At 38.5% G+C, this 26,396-nt stretch overlaps 1 protein-coding gene across 2 annotated transcripts in view; it reads right to left on the reverse strand.

Moving 5' to 3' along the window:
* Positions 1-16,755: 16,755 nt before the first annotated feature.
* The window catches only part of MFSD14B (major facilitator superfamily domain containing 14B), a 72,720-nt gene continuing 63,079 nt past the window's right edge, over positions 16,756-26,396 (reverse strand). For both annotated transcript variants that reach the window (XM_027041292.2, XM_027041291.2), the window contains 5 exons: positions 24,161-24,232; positions 22,698-22,810; positions 21,312-21,409; positions 19,192-19,334; positions 16,756-18,504 (listed from right to left, as the gene is read on the reverse strand). In XM_027041292.2, the coding sequence (XP_026897093.1) occupies positions 18,253-18,504; positions 19,192-19,334; positions 21,312-21,409; positions 22,698-22,810; positions 24,161-24,232 (678 nt within the window). In that variant the 3' untranslated portion in view covers positions 16,756-18,252. The remainder of the gene's footprint in view (positions 18,505-19,191; positions 19,335-21,311; positions 21,410-22,697; positions 22,811-24,160; positions 24,233-26,396) is intronic.

Here is a 26,396-nt window from a genome sequence, read left to right on the forward strand (position 1 = left end):
AGTGAGTGCACTTCCAAGTCCTTCCCAGCAGCTAGCCCCTCCAGGGTAGATCCCAAGGGAGCAGAGTGGGTGCAGAGATCAAAGTGTGAGATGTACTCTGAACTTAACAGAGTGAGATTGAAAACAGACTGCCCTTCATAGGATGAATTTTCAGATAGTTTAGTTTCTGCTTTGCAACTAAGAGAAGGAAAAAATTAACCAACTTCTGGCAGAACAGAGGGCATTTCCACAGCAAACCAGTCTTCTTCAGAATAGTACAGTCCTGTGTTTAGAAAGGCAACTCTGAAGGTCAGAATGGTAGAGGCTGTTCTGGGGACTGGATGGTGATTTTCAATAGGACAGTCAGGAAAGGCATCAGGGGGACAACGTGAGGATGCCCGGAGGCAGAAGCGACTTTAGGGGTCTGGGGGTGGTCGGTGTGCAGGGGGCAACAGAATTGGGGGAGGGTATGTGGAGTCTCTGGACCAGTGTGAGGGGGCCAGAGGTGTTGGGCAATTGAGGGACAAGATGTGACAGATTTTTATCACGATCACTCTGGTTACTGTGTGGAAAATATATTGAAAAGATGTGGAAGAACAGTTAGAAGTCATAAAGCAGCCTCAATGCTACAAAGATATACCGTAGAGCAATTGTAAAGAATTAGATGTACATGGACCACTTTTTTGCTTTTGCACCTTTGTCGGACATCATTTGGCCATTCTTACGTGGGGCTGTTTCTGAGTTCTTTGCTCTGCTATGTGTCTGTCTCTCTTCCAACACCACATGGTCTTGATTACTGTAGCTATAAAGTACTTATTAAAATCAGGTAGCACGATGCCCCCAACTTGTTCTTTTTCAAAATTATCATAGCTACTACTACACTCTTACCATACAAATTTTAGTATCTTCTTGTGTTATTCTACAAAGATCCTTCTGGGATTTTAAGAATTACATTAAATCTGTAGATCAGTTTGGGGGAATTGACATCTTTGCCATGCTGCCTCTCCATTTAAGTAGGTCTTATTTGAGTTCCTTCATTAGTGTTTCATAGTCTGCATACAGATCCTTCACATATTTTGTTAGATTTACTCCTAATTTTGGGGGGAGCTATTGTAAATGAATTTTTTTAAACAAGATTTTTTTTTTGTGGCTGAGGAATATTTTAGTGTGTGTGTGTGTGTGTGTGTGTGTGTGTGTGTATTGCATTACTTTGTCCATTATTGCATTGCGAGACCCTTAGATTGTTCCTATATCTTGGAACTTGTAAATAATGCTGCAAAGAAAAGGAAGATGCATATCTTTTCAAGTTAGTGTTTTTGTTTTCTTCAATAAATACACAGAAGTGGAGTTGCTAGATTAACGTGGTAGTTCCTGTCTTTTACTTAAGAAAACTACATCTGTTTTCCATAGTGGCTGCATCAATTTATATTTCCACCAACAGTGAACAAGTGTTCCCTTTTCTCTGCATTCTTGCTAATGTTATTTTTATTTTTTAAAATTTATTTTGAGAGAGAGAGAGAGAGAGAAAGTAAGTGTGTGTATGGGGGGGGGGGGAGGCACAGAGAGAGGGAGAGAGAGAATCCTAAGCAGTGGGGCTCGATCTCACAAACTGTGAGATCATGACCAGAGTTGAAATCAAGAGTTGGACACTTAACCGATTGAGCCACCCAGGTGCCCCTATTTTTATTTTTTAATAGCCATTCTGACAGGTGTGAGGTGATAGCTCATTGTGCATTGCATTGCATAGCATAGCAAATGCATTGATTTGCATTTTCCTGATGATTAGTGACGTTGAGAATCGTGTACTGTTGCCCATCTATAAGTCTTTGAAAAAATGTCTCTTCAGGTCTACCACCCTCCTCCCCCCCCCCTTTTTTTAAAATCAGACTTTGTGTTTGTTTTCTCTTGAGTTGTATAAGTTCATAATCTATTTTGGATATTAACCCATTATCAGATATATGATATGCACAATTTCAAAATTTTTCTCCCATTCTGGTGGTTTGCGTTTCCATTTTGTTAATGGTTTCCTTTGCTGGGCAGAAGCTTTTCAGTTAGATGTAGTTCCACTTGCTGACTTTTGCTTTTATTGCCTTTGCTTTTAGAGTGAGATCCAAAAATTTATTACCAAGACTGACATTGACATTACTGCTTTTAGGTTTGTTATGATTTCAAGTTCTACATTCAAGTCTTTAATCTATTTTGAGTTAATTTTTGTGAATGGTGTGATTCAGTTGTCCAGTTTCATTCTTCTGCATGTTGCTGTTCTTTTTTCCAGTAACGTTGATTTAACAATTCATCTTTCCCCCCAGTTGTATTTTCCTGGCTCCTCTGTCATAAATGAATTGGCTATATATGTGTGGGTTAATTTCTGGGCTCTGTTGGTTCTATATGTGTTCGTTTTTATGCCAACACCATACTGATTACTAAACTTTTACAATATTATTTGAAATAAGGGAGTGTGATACTCCAGATTTGTTGTTCTTTCTCAAGATTCCTTTGAATATTTGGGATCTTTTGTGGTTCCATGAACATTTTAGGATTGCTTGTTTTATATCTATGAAAAAATACAGTTAGAGGTTTAATGGGGATTGCATTGAATTTGAAGGTTGCTCTGGATAATATGCAAATGTATTAATTCTTCCAACCTATGAACATTGAATATCTTTCCATTTTTGGGGGGTTCTCTTCAATTTATTTCATCTGTCATACAGTTTTAAGTATATAGGTCTTTCACCTCCTAAATTTATTTCTAGGTACTATATTCATTTTGGTGCAATTATAAATGGAATTGTTTTCTTGATTTCTTCAATAGTTCATATTTAGGGTAGAGGGAGGAAGAGAATCCTAAACAGGCTGCATGCTCAGTGCAGAGTCTGACATGGGGCTTGGTCCCACAAACCTGGGATCATGACCTGAGCCAAAATCAAGAATTGGATGCTCGGGGCGCCTGGGTGGTTCAGTTGGTTAAGTGTCTGACTTGGGCTCAGGTCATGATCTCACAGTTTGTGGGTTTGAGCCCAGCATCAGGCTCTGTGCTGACAGCTCAGAGCCTAGAGCCTGCTTCCAATTCCGTGTCTCCCTCTGCCCCTCCCCCACTTGCAGTCTGCGTCTCTCTCAAAAATAAACATTAAAAAAAAAAAAAAAAGTTGGATGCTCAAACGGCAGCCACCCAGACGCCCATGGAGTCTTTCATTTATTTTGTTTAGAGTCCTTATGGTTTTCTACATGTAATATTATGTCATCTGCAAATAGTGAGTTTTACTTCTTCCCTCCCAATTTGGATGCCTATTATTTTTTTCTTGCCTAATTGCTCTGCCTAAGACTTTCAATACAATGTTAAATAAAAGTGGTAAGAGTGGGCATTTTTATATTGTTCCTTATTTTAAAGAAAAGCTCCGACCTTTTCACTATTGAGTAGTGTGTTATTTGTGGGCTTGTCATGTTTTATTTTGCTGAGATTCATTTCCTCTATACCTACTTTTTGAAGCGTTGTTATCATAAAAGTTGAATTTTTCAAATGTTTTTTTCAAATGTTTTCAAATTCACAGAAATTTATCCTGTGAATAAAATTATTTAATTTTCTAATTGTTTATTGCTAGTATATAGAAATATACTTTTCTCCACTTAAATCCAAGTATCCATGAAACTTAAAAATTTTATTAAATTTTTTATTTTAATCTAATATTGGTAAAATATAGGGTTATATTTGTTTCAGGTGTACAATACAGTGATTCAGCTATTCTGTACATTACACTGTGCTCATCATAATAAGTGTGTTCTTTAATCCTTATCACCTATTTTACCCATCCTGCCTCTGGTAACTATCAGTTCTCTATAGTTATGAGTCTGTTTCTTGATTTGTCTCTTTTTCTCCTTTGCTCATTTGTTTCTTAAATTCCACATGAGTGAAATCACATGGTATTTGTCTTTCTCTGAGTTACTTACTTCACTTAGCATTATACTATCTAGTTACATCTATATTACGACAGATGGCAAGATACCATTCTTTTTTTTGTGGCTGAATAATGCTCCACTGTATATATACACCACATGTTTAACCCTTAATCTATGGATGGACACTTGGACTGCTTCTATCATTTGGCTATTGTAAATAATGCTGCAGTAAACATAGGGGTACCTGTATTGTATCCCTTTGAATTAGTGTTTTTGTATCTCTTAGGCAAATACCCAGTAGTGCAGTTATTGGATTGTATGATAATGCCATTTTTTTAAAACTTTTTGAGGAAGTTCCATACTGTTTTCCACAGTGGCTGTACAATTTTACATTTCCACAAACAGTGCACAAAGGTTCTTTTTTCTCTACATCCTTGCCAACACTGTGGTTTGTTGTGTTTTTTATTTTAGCTATTGTGACAAGTGTGATGTGATATCTCATTGTGGTTGAGATTTGCATTTTTTTGATGGTAAATGATGTTGAGTGTCTTTTCATGTGTCTGTTGGCCACCTCTATGTCTTCTTTGGAGAGATGTCTATTCATGTCTTCTTGTTTTTTAATTGGATTGTTTTGGGTGTTGAGTTTTAGGAATCCTGTATATATTTTGGATGCTAATCCTTTATCAGGTATGTCATTTTATAGATACCACCTAACATTCATTAGGTTGCCTTTTAGTTTTGTAGATGGTTTCCTTGCTGTGCAGCTTTTTATTTTGATGTAGTCCCAATAGTTTATTTTTGCTTTTGTTTCCGTTGTCTTAGCAGACATAACTAGAAAAATGTTGCTATGGTTGATGTAAGAGAAATTACTGTCTGAGCTCTCTTCTAGGATTTTTATGGTTTTTGGTCCCACATTCAAGTCCTTGATCCATTTTATTTTTGTGTGTGGTATAAGAATGTGGTCCAGTTATATTCTTTTACATGTAGCTGCCCAGTTTCCCCAACACCATTCGTTGAAGAGAGAGTTTTTTCCTCATTGTGTATTTTTCCTGCTTTGGTGAAGATTGGTTGACTTAAAGTGGTGTTTTTTTTTCTGGACTTTCTATTCTGTTCCATTGATCTATGTGTCTGTTTTTGTGCCAGTACCATACTATTTTGATTACTGCAGCTTTGTATTATATCTTGAAATCTAGGATTGTGATACCTCCAGTTTTATTCTTTCTCAAGATTGCTTTGGCTATTTGTGGTCTTTTGTGCTTCCATGCAAATTTTAGGGTTGTTGTTTTCTTTTGTGAAAAATACTGTTGGTATTTTGATTGGATTGAATTAAATCTGTAAATTGCTTTGGGTAGTACATTTCAACCTTGTTTGTTTTTCCAATTCGTGAGCATGTCTTTCCATTTCTTTGTGTCATCTTCAGTTTCTTTCATCATTGTTTTATACTTTTCAGACTACAGATCTTTACCTTTTTGGTTAAGTTCATTCCTAGTTTGTTTCTTCTTTGGTACAATTTTAAATGGGATTATTTTAATTTCTTTTTCTCCTGCTTCATTGTTGGTGTATAGAAATGCAACAGATTTCTGTATGTTGATTTTGTATCTTGCAATCTTACTGAATCCATTGATTAATTTTAGTAGTTTTTTGGTGGAGTCTTTCAGGTTTCCTATATATAGTATCATGTTATTTGCAAATAGTGAACATTTTACTTCTTATCTATTTGGATAATAGATTTCATTTCTTTTTGTTGTCTGATTATTGTGGCTAAGACTTCAGCACTATATTGAATAAAAGAGGTGAGAGTGGACATCCTTGTATTGTTCCTGACCTTAGGGGAAAAGCTGTTTTTCTCCATTGTATATGATGTTTGCTGTGAGTTTTTCATGTAGGACATTTATTATGTGGAGGTATGTTTGTTGATTTTTTTTTTTTATCACGAATGGACATTGTACTTTCTCAAATGTGTTTTGTATTTATTGTAATGATATGGTTTTTATCCTTTATTTTATTGATGTGATGTATCACATTGATTGATTTACAAATATTGAACTATCCTTGCATCCTGGGAATAAATCCCACATGATTGTGGTGAATTGAGTTTTTAAATGTATTGTTGGAATTGGTTTGCTAGTATTTTGTTGAGGATTTTTACATAGTCATCAGAAATAATGACCTGTAGTTCTCTTTTTTTGCAGTGTATTTATCTGATTTTGGTACCAGGGTAATGCTGGCCTCCTAGAATAATTTTGGAAGTTTTCCTTCCTCTTTTATTTTTTGGAATAGTTTGAGAAGAATAGGTATTAACTCTTTTTTAAAGGCAGAATTTGCCTGTGAAGTAGTCTGTAAGGCCTTTTGTTTGTTGGGAATTTCTGATTACTGATTCAGTTTACTTGCTGATAATTGGTCTGTTCAAATTTTCTATTTCTTCCTGCTTCAGTTTTGGTAAGTTATATGTTTCTAGGAATTTATCCATTTCTTCTAGGTTGTCCAATTTGTTGGCACGCAATTTTTCATAATCATCTCTTAAAGTTGTTTATATGTTTGTGGTGTTACTTGGTATTTCTCATCTCTCATTTTTGATTTTGAGTCCTTTCTCTTTTCCAGAAGTCTGGCTAGAGGTTTATCAATTTTAGCAATTTCCAGCTCCTGGTTTCCTTGATCTGTTCCACTGGTTTGTTTGTTTTTGTTTGTTTATTTTTAGTTTCTATATCTTTTTTTTTAGAGTTTACTTACTTATTTTGAGAGAGAGTGGGAAGGGCAGAGAGAGAAGTAGAAAGAGAATACCAAGCAGACTCTGTACTGCCAATGGGGAGCCCAACCTGGGGCTCAAACTCATGAAGCATGAGGTCATGGCCTGAGCCAAAAGCAAGTCAGACACTTAACTGATTGAGCCGTCCAGGTGTCTTCCCACCCCCTTTTAAAGGCTTTGCCTGTTCTTTTTCTAGATCCTTTAGGTTTAAATTTAGGTTGTTTGAGATTTTTCTAAGTTCTTGAGGTAGGCCTGTATCGCTGTATACTTACTTCTTAGGACTGCTTTTGCTACATCACAAAGGTTTTGGACCATCGTGTTTTCATTTTCATTTGTTTCCATGTTTATATTTTATTTTATTTTATTAATTTTTTTGATTTCCTGGTTGACCCATTCATTGTTTAGTAGCATGTTGTTTAACCTCCATGTATTTGTGGTCTTTCCAGGAACTTCTGGTTTCATAGAATTGTGGTCAGGAAAGGTGCATGGTATGACTTCAACCTTTTTGTATTTGTTGAAGCTTGCTTGTGACTAATATATGATCTATTTTGTAGAATGTCCCATATGCACTTGAAAAGAATGTGTATTCTGCTGCTTTAGGATGGAATGTTCTGAATATATCTGTTAAGTCCATGCCATCTAGTGTGTCATTCACATCCATTGTTTCCTTGTTGATTTTTTGCTTAGATGATCTGTCCATTGATGTAAGTGGAATGTTAAAGTTCCCTACTATTACTGTATTGCTATCAATTCTTTTATGTTTGTTATTAGCTGCTTTATGTAGCTGCTCTTTGGGTGCTTCCATGTTGAGCTCACGAATGTTTACAATTGTATCATCTTGTTGGATTGTCCCCTTATGATTAATGCTCTTCTTCTCTTTTTACAGTCTTTGTTTTAAAGTCTAATTTGTCTGGAGTGCCTGGGTGGCTCAGTTGGTTAAGCGACCGACTTCGTCTCAGGTCATGATCTTGCAGTTTGTGAGTTCGAGCCCCGCATTGGGCTCTGTGCTGACAGCTCAGAGCCTGAAGCCTGCTTCAGATTCTGTGTCTCCCCCTTTCTCTTTACCCCTCCCCTGCTAACCCTCTGTGTGTGTCTCTCTCTCAATATTAAATAAATGTTAAAAAAAAATGGAGTCACTTAACTTCTTGAGGCTTCCTGTAGAAAAAGGGATGAATTCCAATTCTTTAAAGAAGTCTAATTTGTTTGATATAAGTATTTTTACTGCAGCTTTCTTTTGACATCCATTTGCATGATAAAGTTTTCTCCATCCCCTCATTTCCAATCTTCAGGTATGGTCTAAAATGAGTCTCTTGTCAAGTAGCATAGAGAATAGAGATGGGTCTTTTTTTTTTTTTTTAAATCCATTCTGACACCCTATGTCTTAATTAGATCATTTAATCCATTTCCTTTCAAAGTAATTATTGATAGGTATGTATTTATTACCATTTTATTACCTGTTTGTCATTGTTTCTGGAGATTTTCTCTTCCTTTCTTGTCTCTGTCACTTTTGATCTCTCCTTTGCACTCAATCTCCTTTAATATTTCTTTCAGGGCTGGCTTAGTGGTCACAAACTCCTTCACTTTTTGTTTGGTAAACTCTATCTCTCCTTCTAATCTGAATAACAGCCTTGCTGGATAGAGTATTATTGGCTGCATATTTTTCCCATTCAGCACCTGGTATATATATCATGCCACTCCCTTCTGGCTTGCCAGATTTCTTTTTGAGAAAGCTCTAGCTAGTCTTTTGGGTTTTCCTTTCTATGTTAAGGACTTCTTTTGTTACTTTTAAGATTTTTTTCTTTGTCACTATATTTTGCAAGTTTAAGTACAAGATGTCTAGGTGTTGGCTGCTTTTGTTGATTTTGATGGGAGTTCTCTGTGCTTCCTGGATCTTCCCCAGATTAGGGAAGTTTTCAGCTATTATTTCCTCATAAATTTTGTCCCCCTTTGCTCTCTCTTCTTCTGAGACTCTTGCAATATGTATTTTATTATGTTTGAGGAGTCACTGAGTTCCCTAAGTTTATTCTTGTGTTGCCTAATTCTTCTTTCTCTTTTTTCAGCTTCATTGCTTTCCATTACTTTGTCTTCTAGGTCATTAATTCATTCCTGTGCTCCATCCATTCCTGCTGCTCATTGCATCCAGTGTGTTTCTAATCCAATTTATTGCTTTCTTCATCTCAGTTTTTTTTTTTTTTTTGTCTTTTATCTCTGTGGTAAGGGTCTCACTGATGTCGTCTTTTCTCAGGCCTAGTGAGTATCCTTATGGTAGTGGGTACTTTTGGCTGCAGATTTTTCCCTTTTGCACTTTGAAACAATTATGCCACTCCTCCTGGCCTACAAAGTTTCTGATGAAAAATCCTGATAGTCTTGTGGGGTTTCCCTTGTATGTAACTCTTTTCTCTTGTTTATTTAAAAAAATTATCATTTTCTGTTGCTTTAATTACTATATAGACATCTTGGTGTGGACCTCATGTGGTTGATTTTGTTGGGGGATATGTGTTTTCTTCCTCTTCTTCCTTCTACCTCTTTCTTCTTCCTTTTTCTATTCTTGTAATGTGAATGTTACTATACTTGGTAGACTCACTGAGTTCCCTAAGTCTATTCTCAATTTGTATAACTTTTGTCTCTCACTTGCTCAGCTTTAATTACTTTCTATTAGTGTCTTCTGGGTCATTAATGTGGTCCCTGCTTTCTCTAGCCTGCCATTTATTCTATCAAGTGTGTTTTTAATTTCATTTATTGTCTTTTTATTTCTTTAAGGGTCTCACTGAAGTCTTCCACTCTCTTCTCAAGTCCAGTGAATATCTTCATCATCATTACTTTAAATTCTCTATCAGGCATATTACTTATCCCTGTTTTGCTTAGGTCTCTTGCTGTGGTTTGTCCTGTTCTTTGATTTGGGACATACTCCTCTGTCTCATTTTGTTCCCTTCTCTGTTTTTGTGTTAGGAAAGTCAGCTATGTGTCCTTGAAGTAATAGCCCTATAAAGAGGTCCTATAGTGCCTGGCAGTACAGTGTTCTGTGTTCCCGTGTTCGCTTCAGGAAATTTGGGTTGCATGTGCTCTGCTGTTATGTGCTGGTTGCTTTTTCCTTCAGTTGTTTGCAGAGAGAAGCTCTGTTTGCCTATTGTGGGTAGTGTTTGGACCCAGCTGGGGTCTGGCACATTGTAACAAGGTATGTGCTGGTCTCCTTGTGTAATGAGACCTTCCACTGCTGGACCTGAGGCATATATTGCTAGAAAAGTGGTGGTAGGGTTTGTTCCAGTCTTCTCGAGGAAGGGACTCATAAGCACCTGGACTGAGGCAAATGTGACTGGGAAGGGTAGATCTGCTGTAGAGTGAGTGGCTGGGGCTTGGTGTAAGCAAGTTAGGTAGTGAGTGTGGGTGCTGCACTGCTTCCCACTGGTGGCCATGTGTTTATGGTGGGGAACAAGTGAAGGAAATAGCGCTTGCCAGCCCCTTTGTTCCTGCAGGGTCACCTCGCCTCTCCTGGCCATTCTCTGAGATGAGTAAATCATTCTCCCTCATGTCTGCCCCCATGCTGTATCTCTGCTGGCTGTTGATGGTGCTTTGGCTTTAAGGGTGGGGATCGAGCTTCCTAATCACATCCAGGCTCTCCCGTAGCCAAGCCTGCTGATTTTTAAAGTTCCTGACTTTAAGTCCAACTGTATGTAAGAACTCACGAAGTTTGGCCCATCTCACTTTCAAAGCCAAATACCATAGGGTTCCCCGTGTAAGGATTGCTGGGGTGATAGTCTCTTTTTTGCCCTTTACACCACTGTGTAAGGCTCCCTCTGACCATAGATGGCTATAGTCTCTTTTCACCCCAAACCTACGTCTCTGCCCTTCCTACCTTATTCAGTGTGGTCTTCTCTACCTTTAGCTGTGGTGTTTGCTCTGCCAATCTTCAGATCATTTTCTGGGGTATTTATGCTGATATGTTATCTAGCTGTATCCCTGGGACAAGGTGAACTTTGGGTCCTCTGACTCCACCATCTTCCTGGCTTCCCCCGTCCATGAGACTTTTTATTGTCGTTGACATAAAAATTGTGTTTAAGGTGTACAACCTGATGTTCATGATATGTATCTTAATCTAACCATTATCTCATTGCTTTGAATTCTGTAAGCTTGCAAACTTTATTTTGTACAAAAATATATGATTGTGTACAATTTTAATCAGAAGAGTAATAATAAAAACCCAAACCTTAAAGGATGGAGTTCTGACAGGGCAGTCGCGAGAGACAGTATTTGGTGCTCTCAAGAGCCAGAATACAGGGGTTTCGGGCCCAAGGAAGTGGAGGGATTCCTACCATCACACCTACTAACTAACCCATCTGTGTAGTTCTGAGAGCTGCTAATGGGAGGGATGTGGGTAACACTGCCACAAGGTGACACAGCTATGGTTCCACTGCACTGGAGGAAGCAGCTGTCCTTGGCCTCCTCAGGCAAATGGGCCACTGACATCAGTGGGCAAAAGGAGGGCTCTGCCTGGAACTCAGGAGATTCTCTGGGGGCACCTCTTACTACAGCTGGCCCTTGAACAACAAGGATTTGAATTGCACGGGTCCACTCTACATGGACTTCTTATGAAACAATACTGTAAATGTGTGTTCTCAAGATTTTCTTAACATTTTCTTTCCTCTAGCTTTTTTGTAAGAATGCAGTATAAGATACATGTAACATACAAAATATATGTCCATGTCAAGAAGTGCCTATTAGTTCAGTTTTTGGTGAGTCAAGTTATGTGTAGCTTTAACTGCACAGGTGTTTGGCACCCTTGCCCCCCACATTGTTCAACTGTACTTCATGCCCAGTAGAGAAGTTAGGAGAAAACTATAGCTACCCAAAAAATGGCAGGACTGTGGAAGATCCAGATACTTTAGAAACGCAGATCTGTGTCACAGGGGAGTTTGTGGCAAGGACCAGAAGCTCACTGTCTCTTAGTTCTGCCCTGCCAAAAAGGATGCTGGAGGGACACTGCAAACTGAAGAAGAGGCGTGACTGACTCCTTCCTGTCTTCTCACGTCTTTATTCTGGTGATGCTTTTGCATGCTGGCAGTGCAGTTCTTTCTGAGAGTGACAGCCAAACCCAGTTTGCTGGCAGAACCAGGTACACTGTGTCAGCCCCCAGCCATCACCCCACAGAACTTACTTCCAAGGCTAGAAATTCCACCACTGGCCACCTGGCAGCCCCTCTTCAGATGTCTGAAACCCAATCACGTGGGGACCCTTTCCTAAGACTCTAGTTTAATAATTCAGATGTGTATTCTTCCCTTCTCAGCCCAGGGAAACTGCAGTTGTCACCCTCCTGATACTTTGGAACAGTAGTTGTTAAACTGTGGTCCCATGATCAGCAGTCACTTTCTCCTGGGAACTTGTTAGAAGCGCAGATATTCTCAAGCACCACACGGGTCTACTAAATCAGTTAACTCTCATGGTGTGACAAGGGCTCTCTGCTTCACAAGCCCTCCAGCTGACCCTAATGCATGCAGAAGTTTGAAAACAACTGCCTTAGAGTTCTCTGCTCACTCTTTTAGTTGCCTTTTTAATAATTCTTTCCATTAAATTGTTTGAATAACTGGTGTGGGACACCCTAATAGAGTGGCATTCTACCAAAATGTTTAAAGAACTATCAACACCAGTCTTTCTTAAACCCTCTGAGAAAACAGAAGAGGGAACTTTTCCCAACTCATTCTACACGGCCAGAATTACCACATATATCACTACAAAAGACTAATATCCCTTAAGATAATAGATACAAAAATCCTAAAAACATCAAAAATAATTAATGCACTGCATCCCATAGCATATTGAACTGATTATGCACCATGACCAAGTGGGATCTAGCTCAGTAATTAATGCAAGGGTGGAACAACATATGAAGATCAACCAGTGTGATCCATCACATTAAGAGAATGAAGAATAAAACAGTCATCTTGATGCAGAAAAAGTATTTGACAGAACTAACATCCTTTCATAATTAAAAAAAGAAAACAAGACACCCAACAAACTAGGAATAGAGGGGAACTTCCCACAACACGACAAAGGGAATCTATGAAAAACCTCCAACTAATATCATACTTAGGAAGTATGCCTGCTTTTGACACTGCTCTTCAACACTAAAAATTCTAGCCAGAAAATTAGGCAAAAAACTAAAAGACATCTAAACTGGAAAGGAAGAAACATATCTCTGGAGATGACATGATCTAATATACAAAAATCCCTAACGAATCCACAAAAAAAGAACTCTTAGCACTAATAAATTCAACAAAGTTGTGGGATACACAATCAACACACAAAAATTAGTTGTATTTCTATACACTGGCAGTGAACGATCTAAACATAAAATTAAACAAAAACATCCCTTGGTCATATGGGTGGAAAGACTTAAATATTGCTAAGATGGCAATACTACCCAAGGTGATCTACAGGTTCAATGCAATCCTTATCAAAATACCAGCTGCCTTTTTTCCCCCACAGAAGTGGAAAAGCTCATTTGAAATTTTGTATGAAATCGCAGGAGTCACTGAATAGTCAACTTTAAAGATGGAGGGTTTACACTTTTTTATTTCAGAACTTACTGTTGTAAACCTAGCTATCAAAACCGTGTGGTACTTGTATAAGAACAGGCATAGAGACCAATGGGATAGAATTAAAAGTCCAGAAATATGTACTGGCACAAAAGGACACATAGATCAATGGAATAGAATAGAGAACCCAGAAATGGACCCACAAATGTATGGCCAACAAATCTTTGGCAAAGCAGAGAAGAGTATCCAATGGAAAAAAGTTTCTTTAGCAAATGGTGCTGGGAGAACTGGACAGCAACATGCAGAAGAATGAAACTGGACCACTTTCTTACACCATACACAAACAAACTCAAAATGGATGAAAGACCTAAATGTAAGACAGGAAACCATCAAAATCCTAGAGGAGAAAACAGACAACAACCTCTTTGACCTCAGCTACAACAATTTCTTACTCAACACATCTCCAGAGGCAAGGGAAACAAAAGCAAAAATAAACTATTGGGGCCTCATCAAGATAAAAGCTTCTGCAACAGCACAGGAAACAATCAGCAAACTAAAAGGCAACTGACAGCATGGAGGAAGATATCTGCAAATGACATATTGGATAAAAGGTCAGTATCCAAAATCTATAAAGAACTTATCAAACTTAACACCCAAAAAAGAAACAATTCAGTGAAAAAAATGGGCAGAAGACATGAATAGACACTTTTCCAAAGAAGACATCAGATGGCCAAAAGACACACGAAAAGACGCTCAACACTGCTCATCATCAGGGAAATACAAATCAAAACCACACTAAGATACCACCTCACACCAGTCAGAATGGCTAAAATTAACAACTCAGACAACAACAGATGATGGTGAGGATGCAGAGAAAGAGGAACCCTTTTGCACTGCTGGTGGGAATGCAAACTGGTGCAGCCACTCTAGAAGGCGGTTCTTCAAAAAATTAAAAATAGAACTACCCTATGACCCAGCAATGCACTACTAGGAATTCATCCAGAGGATACAGGAGTGCTGATCCAAAGGGGCACATGCACCCCAATGTTTATAGCAGCACTATCGACAATAGCCAAAGTATGAAAAGAGCCCAAATGTCCATTGACAGATGAATGGATAAAGAAAATGTGGTATATATCTAATGGAACCTTACTTGGCAATCAAAAAGAATGGAATCTTGCTATTTGCAACAACATGGATGGAACTAGAGGGTATTATGCTAAGCAAAATTAGAGAAAGACAAATATCAGATGACTTCACTCGTGGAATTTAAGTTACAAAACAGATGAACACGAGGGAAGCAAAAATAATATAAAAACAGAAAGGGAGACAAACCATAAGAGAACAAGCACAGAACAAACTGAGGGTTATTCTCGTAAACACAGAGAACAAACTGGGGTTGCTGGTGGGGTGTTGGATGGGAGGATGGGCGAGGGGCATTAAAGAGGACACTTGTGATGATCACTGGGTGTTATATATAAGTGATGAATTACTAAATTCTATTCCTGAAATCATTACACTATATGTTAACTAATTTGGATTTAAATAAAACAAAGAAAACCAAAAACAATAACAAAATGCTATTTTCTTGAAAAAATAAAAATTCCAGAAATAGACCCCGCACATCATTGTCCATCAAATTTTTGACATGTGTGCTAACACCTTTAAGTGGGGAAAGAATCTCTTCAAACAAGTGGTACTCAGATCACTGAATATTCACATGAGAAAGAATGAGATTGAAATATCTCATATAACATATAAAAATTAACTCAAAATGGGTCAAAGTTATAAAACTCTTAGAAAATAAGGGTAATTTTTCATAACCTTGTATTTGGTAATGAATTCTTTGATGGGACACCAAACATAATAAGCAACAAAAGAAAACACAGAGAGGCTGGATGTCATCAAAATTAAGACTTTTCAAAGTACACCATTAAGAAAGGGAAGACAACCCACAGAATGGGAGAAAACATTTGCCAGTCATTTACCTGATAAGAACCTAGTATCCAGAATATGTAAAGAACTCTTACAACTCAACAGTAGAACAACATCCCAGTTCAAAAGGGGGCCATGAACTTAGACATTTCTCCAGAGAAAATACACAAATGGCAAACAACTCATGAAAAGAGACTCAATACCATTAGTCATTAGGAAAACTGCAAGTGAAAACCATATTGAGGTACCATTTTAAACCAACCATAATTATCTATAAATGATGACAAAACAGAAAACAGCAAGTGCTAGACAAGGATATGGAGAAATTCGCACCTTCTACATTACTGATGGGAACGTAAAATGTGCAGCTGCTGTGAAAAAGATGGTGGTGGTTCCTCAAATAAACAGTTGCCATATAAACCAGCAATTCCAATCTCAGGTATATTCCAAAGAAGAATTGAAAGCATGTTTACATAAAACTTGGATAAGATTGTTCATAGCAGCATTATTCATAATAACCCAGAAGTGGAAACCCAAATGTCCATTTACATTTGACTGATAAGTGAATAAAGGGAATGTGGTATGTTCATATGATGGAATGTATTTCAGCCTTTAAAAAGGAATAAAATTTGACACATGGATGAAACTTCAACATGGATGAACCTTGGAAACATGCTGTATGAAAAGAACTGGACACAAAATGTCACATATTGTAGGACTGTGTTTATATTAAGTGTCCAAAGTAGGCAAATCTCTATAAAGAGAAAGCAGATTACCAGTTGCCAGGTAATGGGGATAAGGAGAACTGGTAGTGGTTGGTAAGGGGTATGGTGTTTCTTTATTGGGATGATGGAAACGTTCTAGAGACAGTGCTAACAGCTGTACAACCATGTGAATAAGTTAAAAACCACTGTATTGCACACTTTGGAATGGTTAAAACGGTGAATTTTATCTCAATTTTGACATTTGTTATGCTGGGTAAGAAACTACAATTTTGATAAGCAGTGGTAAAAATGTAATGGGGCATTTAAAAATATTGTGGCAGAATTGTGGTACATAGAATTTACCATTTTAGCCATTTTAAATAGTTCAGAGGCATTGAGTACATTCACTTTTATGCAACATCTCCGGAACTTTTCTCATCCTGCAAAACTGAAACTCTACCCATTAAACAAGAAGCTCCCGCTTGCCCTTTCCTCTAATTCTGGCAACCCCCATTGCACTTTCTGTCTGAATTTGACTAGCTACTTCAGAGAAGTGGATAATAGTCCTTTTGTGCCTGGCTTACTTCATTTAGCAGGTCTTGAGTATTCATCCATGTTGTGGCGTGTGTCAGAACTTCCTTTCTTAGGCTGAGTATTTCATGGTATGTGTGTGCCACAGTACTTTCATCCATGCATCCAACACTGGACGTGCAGGCTGCTTCCACTGTTTGGCCATTGTGAATAATGCTAATAAAACAAGCATACAAATACGTTTGTGTCCCTGGGTTATTTTTTTAATAAAAAAAAGTTATGGTTTGTTTTTGAAGGGAGTCTGTTACCAATCACTTTTTTTGAAAATAAACCTATCTTTTGCATTAGCTTAAGGATTAGCAATTTAGCTGATAGCCACCGAAAAGAGAACCTTAAGATTGATGGTACTATTTGCTTTAAAGAAACACCAAAGACATAAAAGTATCCATTGCAAATTTATTATGCATTAGGAAGCTTAACTTAAAAACCAACAGCATAGTAAAAAGATATGTTATCTGTTCATAGCAGAACAGGTTTCAAAATATATTTTCTTTTAAATGTATTCAGTCAGTACACAATCCTTATAAAAAATGTATATATATTTTTCTGTCAACACTTTCATTACATTTATAAATACAAGATTTACACAGCACCCCATCAAAAAAAATTTTTAAACTCCTTACAAATATCTACATATATTTCATACCTATAAAACTTTCAGAGGAGTGCTCTGTTAAAGGTGGGAGGGCCCTAGTTAATGGTCCATTTACTGGTGCAGCAAAATACATATAAATCTGTAAATTTTTCTGTCCATAAAACATCTCGAAAAATTAGCAAGACACTTATTTCTGAAACTGAGCTTCCTAAACCACCATGTTTTAGAAAAGAATTTAATGTGCATATTCCCATGAGATTCAAAAGTCAGATAAACAGATGGAAATACTGACTGGAAACAAATGCACACTACAGAGCAGTTAAGGCAGGAGTGTGATGAATGAGAAAAACTCAGAAGACAAACACAGAAGATGCAGCAAGGAGCAGATGGTAATAATACGTTCTATGGTCTGAACTTGGATATAAACTCTACCGGTATCCAGTCACTAATTCTCATCCTCACTTAGTAATATTTATATTGTCAAAAACTTTCTTAGAAGCTTCCTTCAATTTCTGTGTTGCCACCAGACTACTTGATGTGTATTTTTCTTCTGTAAAATCACCCTGGATCTGACCCAAACACTAGCAATCTGAGTTGCTAGTTCTTCATAATTTAAATTTTTAAGAAAATTTTCCTTTATCTAGTAAAGGTTATCACTGATCAGTATTAATAATGTCCAGAGGTTTATATGCTCAATTTCATTCTAGCCAAGAATAGGAAGTAGAAGGAAAAGGAGAATAAGACTTGGGTTTTTGTTTCACCTTTGAACAAAGGCAAGAGATCCCTGAAACTGAGTGACTCTTGGAGTGGCCACTCACGAACACCTGTGGGCTAAGCGGGCAAGGATCAGAGAAACAGGAAGGAAGAAAGTAAGAAGGGACTTTTCACCTCAACTCTTGTCCACACCACCCTGCACCTTACACGGAAAGGGAGATGGAAAGACTGCTATCACTCCAGAATTACTCAAGGAAAGCCAGCCTTCCTACCACAGATACGAAATCTTTCTATTTAAGTTTTGAAGTGTGGACTCCAGATGACTTTGAGAGCTGCAATACTCTTTGCAGGAAAGTACTTCAAATCTTGTTCTAATGTACAAACAAAAAGAAGAAAAGAACCAGGAGGAGGAAGGAGGCAGAAGGGTGGAGGGAGTCACTTCTCAAACCTGGCCCTGAAGGATGCCGCTAATATCTTCCCTCCAGCACCATGAAATCTCCTATGTGGTGTGGCTCCCCATGGCTCTTAGAGACGGCATCTGCAGAATCCTCTTTTCTGCCCAGTTTACAGCTCGGTGCACTGATTCCCAGACTCCTCGAAAGAAGAGAGCTCCCAGATGCTGCTGTCTTGCAGCAGTGGCTCAATGTCCTCATCACTGCCCCGCTCTGGCATGTTGGTCAGGCTGCCGCTGATGCTGTTGCTGTGTTTTTGAATTCCACTGCCTTTACTATATTCAGGGATGAATAAGGCAACCAGGAAAGACATAAGAACTATACATGCCCCAAATAAAAACGGCGGGCCTGGGATGACAGCTCCCTGATGGGCAAGGGAAACAAATGGAGACAAAGAATTAGGTTAGTCTTCAATCCAAAATTAGTCCTAGGTGACTCCCCAAAACCATCAAAAAGTAAATCCTTTTTTCATAAGCAAATGTTGCATTAAGTATCAAGGCAAAATCTAACAGAGCTTGGTGTCCGGAATATGACAGAGGGCAACCAGTCACTGCTCTTGGCACCGCTTCTCAACTGCTTAGATGGCAGTTGTGGATCTCCAGTCCTACCCTATAACCTTAGGTCAGCACTCTGTTCATGAACATGAAGAGCAGTTCCATACAGAAATTAATACTGAACACTGCTTTGAAGGAAGGACTGAAGAAATATCAAATAAATACGAAAAGCACTCTACTCAGTTTCTAGCAGGGATTTAGGCCATCTCACTTTTTATTTGACCTGGTTGGGCTTCACGGAAGGAAGGCATTCTGACCAGAGTGTTTGAGTAGGTAAAAACGGACTCTGAACAAGATTAAGACAGAGCTTTTGAAGAATATATTAAATCACTGAAATGATCCTTCCCCAATCCCAGGAATGCACGGAACACAGCACTTACTACTACCAAATACAATAGTAACATTATATAAACAAGAACATTCTCCAAGTTTAAGTTCAGAATTTGCTGGAATCAGACACAGTGGTTGTTATACAACTAGACTTATCACCAGTTTACCTGCAAGGCAGTATTATCAGAATTCAATTCCGATTCCAACTCAGTCAGTTCCACATGGAACATGTAGAATATGAAGCCATACAGTGCTGGCCCCAGGCCATTACACAGTCCTCTTATTCCAGTTATGATCCCCTGGGCAACTCCTGTATCAGAACAAAGAGAAGGGAGCCGGTCTTCTCAGAAAAGCATCTCAAAATTAGGGACTTACATAAAGTAGATAAGGGACTTTTAGCCTACTGTAGTTTCATTTGGTGCACAAATGTTTTCTTGGTTTTACTGTGTCCTTTTAATATGGTCTTACTCTGCCCTAAGATCTATAAGGAGAAATGACAGAGATGTTTGTGAAATCTCTTTTGGGGATGCCCCCCCCCCCCCCGCCCTCCAATAACAGCTAGATCCTTCCTATAAATGGGGAATAATAAAATGAAAAACTTTAATATTCCTCATTTACAGGTAATTTCCACTTTTCTATGGAATGAAATTTTCCTTCTCTACTTATCTAATGGTGCTTTAAGAATCTCCCCTTTGTCTCCCAGAGCCCTGGTGTAAGTCCACAGCAGCCCCAATGCCGTGTACTCCCATGTTCCTCATGGTGACCTGTACTGAAAAATCCCAGAAGGACCAACTTCTAGGTATCTCTGGCTTCTAACATGACAGATAAAATATTAGCCTGAAGCATATGAAATGGATGTTTCCATAAGTTAAAAATGTTCAAAACATTAGGTTCAACTTAATACAATGTGTTCTAATAATGTTGTATGCTGACATTTAGAGAAACATCTGTACTAAAACGTATGAGCATAACAGGAGCCAAAGAAAATTCACGTCATGAAAGACCAGATGGTGCCTGTCAGACTTCAGGGCAGTGCCCATCCCCACAGGTGGCTCACATCTTCAGAAACAATTCCTCCCAAGGACACATGGACCAGTGAACTCCCATAATCACTGTGACACACGGCATTTGTGGTGTTCAAGTGACACTTTAAATTTTTGTTTTTAATGTTTAATTTTTGAGAAAGAAACAAGACACAGAGTGTGAGCGAGGAAGGGGCAGAGAGAGACACACGGAATCCGAAGTGGGCTCCAGGCTCCGAGCTGTTAGCACAGAGCCTGACACAGCGCTCAAACTTGCAAACTGTGAGATTATGACCTGAGCCAAAGTCAGACGCTTAACCAACTGAGCCACCCAGGTGCCCCTCAAGTGACACCTTAAAACTGGTGAATAAGATGGTTAATTTCTGATGTGGAAAACTAGGTGCAATGAATAAACAATATTTTCCAGCCTAGTTTTTTATTAAAACTTTTTAAAAGGCTCTAACACATTAAAAAATTTTTCTTTCTAAAATTCACGATTTCCTGACTATATAGTAAGCCATTAAGAGAGAAGAAAAGGAACTGCCTGAGAGAGAAGCCAGAAGCACAAGAAGGATGAAGTAAGAGTCTAGATGTAGGGGTGCCTAGATGGCTCAGTCGGTTAAGCATCCAACTCTTGACTTCAGCTCAGGTCATAATCTCATGGTTTGTGGGTTTGAGCCTTGCGTTGGGCTCTGTGCTGACAGTGTGGAGTCTGCTTGGGATTCTCTCTCTGCCCCTCCCCCGCTCACGCTTGTGTGCACTCTCTCTCAAAAATAAATAAAAAAGAGTCTAGATGCAGAGTGCTATTCTCCACATGGTTGTCTTCATTTTGTTTCTCACTGTGCATTTAACTACACATATTTATCTTTTATCCTCTCAAAGAATCACTTCCTAAATTAAGCTAATGGCCTTTGATTCCAAACTAAAGAAATTGAAGTGATTACAGTGATTAAATAAAGAGCTCACTGCTTTGCTAACCAGTTCATCATTCATTATTTGACATACATCTGTTAAAAGGATTATATAGTCTAGCTAATTCTTACGGTAACACAAAAAAGGAGTCAAAACTGAAAAGAGAAAATGAACAGTTCTATTTCTAACTGCTTAGTCCAGATTTAAAGACTGTAAGATCAACGCAGGAAGTAAAACAGAAAGGCATGGTTGCTGAGAAAGGACCACATGGCTGTCACGTGCTCCATGAGCCTCCCCTACTCCAGGTTTATCTTAGCTGAAAGAGGAAAACAGCGAGGGGACAGTGACCTCACCTTGCTGATCTGACTCTGCGTTCCGAGAGACAAGGGCACTGACTGCAGGAAATGTGATGCTGGACATGGCGGCCACGGTCCCTGCTGCCCACATCATCCTGCAATGACAAGACAGGCTGCAGTCAGGCGGCAGGCCAGCCCCAAGCAGCTTGCTGTTCAGAGTACAATCTGGCAAGATCACAAAGTGCTTTCTGTTTTCTCCTGTTGTATTTATTTTTCCCTCTTCAAAAATGTTTATTTTATTTTACCTCTTTGGAAATCTGTACTTCCTGCTTGTTTTCCCAGTACCAACTTTAGATGTAATAAGCTTAGTGAAGTTTCAAGGATTTCTTGTTTCTATAAACGCATCTTCTTCACTGATTTTCCACTTTTCTCTCTGTACTTCTCACCTTTACACTGCCCTTAAATTGCTCAGTTTGCCACCCCACAAGGAAGTGTCATGTGCCACCAGTGGAAACAACAGAGACCTGATGTTCAGGATCACCATGAAATGAACGTAAGTGCATGTCAGTATTTAGTAGGAGTGTGAGCAACACACAGCCCTAATGGCCGAAAATCTGCCTGGCCAGACTTCCTTGGGGCTGAACATGCACATCCTTATTGAAAAGAAAAAAAACCCCTGCAGTTCAACAAAATCCTTTAAACATAGCACGAGTCCGACTGAATCAGCTACTGAACCAAAGTTCACAAGACTGAAATCTTAAAGAACAAGAAGAATCAACCACTGAACCAATGACCACATTTTTAGTTCCTCTAAGTTATGTCATCCATTTACATGCGAAAAATGAGGATCAATTCTAGTATTTAAAATGGAGCTAGAAACTTGGGTATTTGGTGACCAGGCACATATTTCTTTTTGTTCTTCAGGGCTTATTTTGACCTTCCTGTTTGTGGGACTCTAATATGCTAGCAGTAATAACTGCCTTAGGGCACACATGATTTTGGAGGGGATCTTAGTGTTCATCTAATTCAGATACTTTCTTACAAAGGTTAAATCACTACTCAAAGTCACTCAGCTAATTATGGCAGTGAACCCTGTCACAACCATTTTTTCTTGTCTTCTTGTGTTGCTCTGGACTGTGTGATGTCACTAAAAATTGACAAGTGTGTATAAAAAGTAGACCTAATTGGACGGGTTGGAAGAGGCGACACACACATTGGATTAAATAAAAACTTCACCGCTGAGGTAAAGGTAATCTGAACAAACAATCTTAGATTATCCAGATCCATCATTCCCTAAATTAGATCTAAAGACAGATTCTGAAATGTTGAATATACCAAACTCCCAAGTAACCCTTGCTTCCTTCACCTCACACTCACCAACTCAAGTTCCTGTCAAGGGTGCTTTTGTCTGTTAGTTTATGAGAATCCAAAGGAGAGGCTTACCAGGCCTGAGATCCAAAACCATACCAGGCTAACTGGAACATCTGGAAGCCCAAGCCAAGGAGGACGGTATTCTTATTCCCCAACGATCTCATCAAGATGGTAAGAAAGACTGTCTACAAACAAAGGAGATAATCTTGAGAAACCATGTGACCACATAGATTTGATGCAGGCTCTGTGAGGGAAGCCCATTAATGATGGCCAGGGACCTCTACTGGCACATAGCCTGGTCTGAGACCTGTGGCTCAGGGCCTTCAGCCTCCTCCCACAAAGCCTGTTCATCTAATGCTTTGCTAGCATTACCCAAAAGGTCATCAAAGCTGTTTAACTATCATGATTGAGAAGGACATGGCTCAGACTCTTAACCACCAGTGAACAGCAACCCCCTGCTGAACATTTACAGAATATGTGGGATTTTGCTGGAGGTTAACAGTGTCACAAAGTTGGATTGATATAAATTGGATTTTAACAAATCTATACTCTGCTGCTGAGAAACAAAACAAAACAAAACCCCACAAAAGTAGCTCAGATAGTCTGTAAAGAGAATAAAAGAGGAGTCTGGGTAGTCAACTAACCAGTTACTATAAAAACAAACCAAAACCACAAGCAACTTGAAAGCTCAACATAATTTACATTCACTGATACAGTTCAGTAAGGAGAAATAAAAGGCTTTTGCCTTGATGCCTTCCTTTGAGCCCTGTCAATTCTAATGTGCAGGCAAAACAGTTCCATAGTCTTCTGGTTTCTCCCTGAGAGAATTCTCCCAGAAGAGGGCTCTGCTTGGCACTCTACTATATAAAGCAGCATGAAGCCATCTTAGGGAATTGGCTTCTAGGCAGTTCCATGTGGTATCTGAATTCACCCAGGCATGTCAGTGAGTTAAAGGTCGTCACATGACTTGCCTTTTGTGGTCCTACATTTATAATACATAGGGAATATTTAATGCTCTTTACTCATTATATATATTCTAATGCACTGATTTACCACATCTCTTCAGTCCTGGGGATTATAGCAGGGTTTGCAACAGTTACTGATTTTCATTTCTGTTTTCTACTTCTGCTAAATTTTCAACATTAAAATACTGAAACATTCTCCTGATTATTTTGCAGTATCTGGAGTTAGACTGTTGTTAGTGGTTATAAAGCAAATTTTTATCTGAATTGACCCAGTAGAGTAACAAGTATCCTAACAAGTACTGAAAAGTTGTCTTAACTTCCTAAATCACAACCTCAACATTCTATTAAAAGTAGAATGGTTCTGTAGACTATCCATGTCTGTTTACTGGGTCTGATACTGTACCATAGATATACAAGATGTTACCATGGATGGGGAGGAGGGGGTACAGACTTATTGTGCAGGGGATCTCAATGAACATTTCTTTGCAGTTTCCTGTAAATCTAGTTATTTCAGAATTAAAATGTAAAAAAAGAAAAGAAAAAAACAAAAACAGGTAAAATGTCACTTACCTGAGCCACAATAGACAGAATTCCTACCATAGCTATGAATGCCGCAATCTTAACAGATCCAAAACCTATGACCTGTGGAAATGAAAGAAAACACTTTTGTAATAGAGATACTATAAAAATAATCCCCATCTCCAACCCACTAAGAGACAAACATAATATCACCAAACACTAGAGAGAATATGACGAAAATGGTTTGACTTTGGTGCTGCCAGCAGAGAATTTGCTCATTACCCAAGTTGGCGGCTCTCAACTTTGGCTGTACACTGAAATCATCAGGGCAACAGGGAAGGGGGGGAGCAATGAAATGCTGTAACCCACTGGAGACCAATTAAATCAGACTCTCTGGGCCCAGCCACAGGCATGTTTAAAAAGCTTCCATGGTGATTCCAGGAGCAGCCAAAGTGAGCTGGCAAGGATTTCTAAGCCTCTTAACCTCAACTGAAGCTCTGAAAGGCCACTTTAAGTTTTAAATATCAAGTTTTAAAAAAGTTAAATATTTTTGCCCTCTATTGAAACCCTATAAAAATTGGGAAAAGGACTTAAAAACTATTATACATTCCATTCATTTAATAAATGATTGTCTTGCTTCCAGTCACACAACTAGCTGATAAAAGAGCTAGAATCTCAGGTTCCCAAGTCAGGGCTGCTGACAAACAACAGCCTATCACTTGCCAATCAAATGCAATTAAAAAAAACCTGGAACCTGAAAATAGAGATTTAGGGACTATTTCTCAGCCTATATTTGTAAACATAAACATATCTATACTTAAAACAGCTTTATTGAGATAAAGTTGAAATATCCTATAATTCACCCATTAGATATGTAATGAGTTTAGCACATTCACAGAGTTGGGCAACCACCAACACAACTGCAGATGATGTCCTCACTCCTCAAAGAAACATGGTACCACATTAGGAGTCCCACTGCCCTGGCCCATCCCTCCATCGAGCCAGTGATAATACTTCTGTCTCTGGGTCTATTTATTCTGAGCACCTCACATAAATGCAATCAAACAATCTATGGTTGCAGTTTCTTTCACTTGGCATGATGTTCCACAGTTCATCCCCACTGAAGACTTAGCGCTTCACTGCTTTTTCTTGCCAAATGTTAACATCCCGTTGTACAGATTTGCCACATTTGTTGATCCATTTCATGAGCTGATGAACATCTGGGTTGTTTCTACTTTTTGGCTATTATCAAAAATTTCTGTAAAAGTTTCTATGTAGATGTGTGTTGTAGGAATAGATTTGCTGGGAACCCTATGCTGAACACCTTGAGAAATTGCCTATCCCATTTCACATTCCCACCAGTCATGTCAGAGTTTCCATTTCTTCACACCCTTGTCTTTTGGTTACAGCCATCTTAGCAGGTATGAAGTGGTATCTCATTTTGATTTGCATTTCCTTGATGGCTAATGTTCAGTATCTTCTCATGTGCTTATTGGTCATTTGTGTATCTTCCTTGGGCAAGTATCAATTCAGTCTTTTTTGAATTTTTTTCAGTTGGGTGGTCTTTTCATTTTTGAGTTAAAAACTTATACTGGATATAAATTCCTTATCAGATGTACAAACACCAAATGCAGTTTGAACGTGTGTGTGTGTGTATGTGTGTGTGTGTGCGTGAACTGCTCTTAAAAGTGAGCACAGATACAAAATAACGTAAAATGACTCTGATTTACCGTTAAGTGTTGGTGGTAGTGACATAAGCATATGTGTGGGAAAAAAGGGTAGAAAAGAAAATATCCACAGGTGCTTATTCTGAAGGAAGATGATTTTTCACTTCCTTAAGTTTTCCCATTTTTCCTACACTGGATGTACCTTTAATTTAATTACAAAAGCACATACGATTTTCTACATTAAATGTTACCTCATTGGTCTTCCCTCTAAATCTCCAGCATCTGTTCACAAAAAATGAGTAAAACTGAAATAGAACTGCTTACAAAAACAGTTTTACTTATATACCACCATATAAAACATTAGTCTCATACTCTCAGGAAAACTAAAAGAATGGCAAGTTTAACAAGTTTCAATTAAAAATATCTCCCGACAGAGAGGAATTTATCTTAGGAGGAGACCGGCTCTGCCATATGGAATAAGCCATAGAAGGGCTTCCAGTGAAATCGGTAAAAGACTGGGGCAGGATTGCAATGGAAGGCAACATGCGTCTCCGCAATCCCAGAGAAACAACAACAGTTGGAAAGGGAACTTGGTTTTAAATTGCCTTAAGCTAACCGCC

This window comes from Acinonyx jubatus, chromosome D4 (genome assembly GCF_027475565.1).
Source record: "Acinonyx jubatus isolate Ajub_Pintada_27869175 chromosome D4, VMU_Ajub_asm_v1.0, whole genome shotgun sequence".
NCBI lineage: Eukaryota > Metazoa > Chordata > Mammalia > Carnivora > Felidae > Acinonyx > Acinonyx jubatus.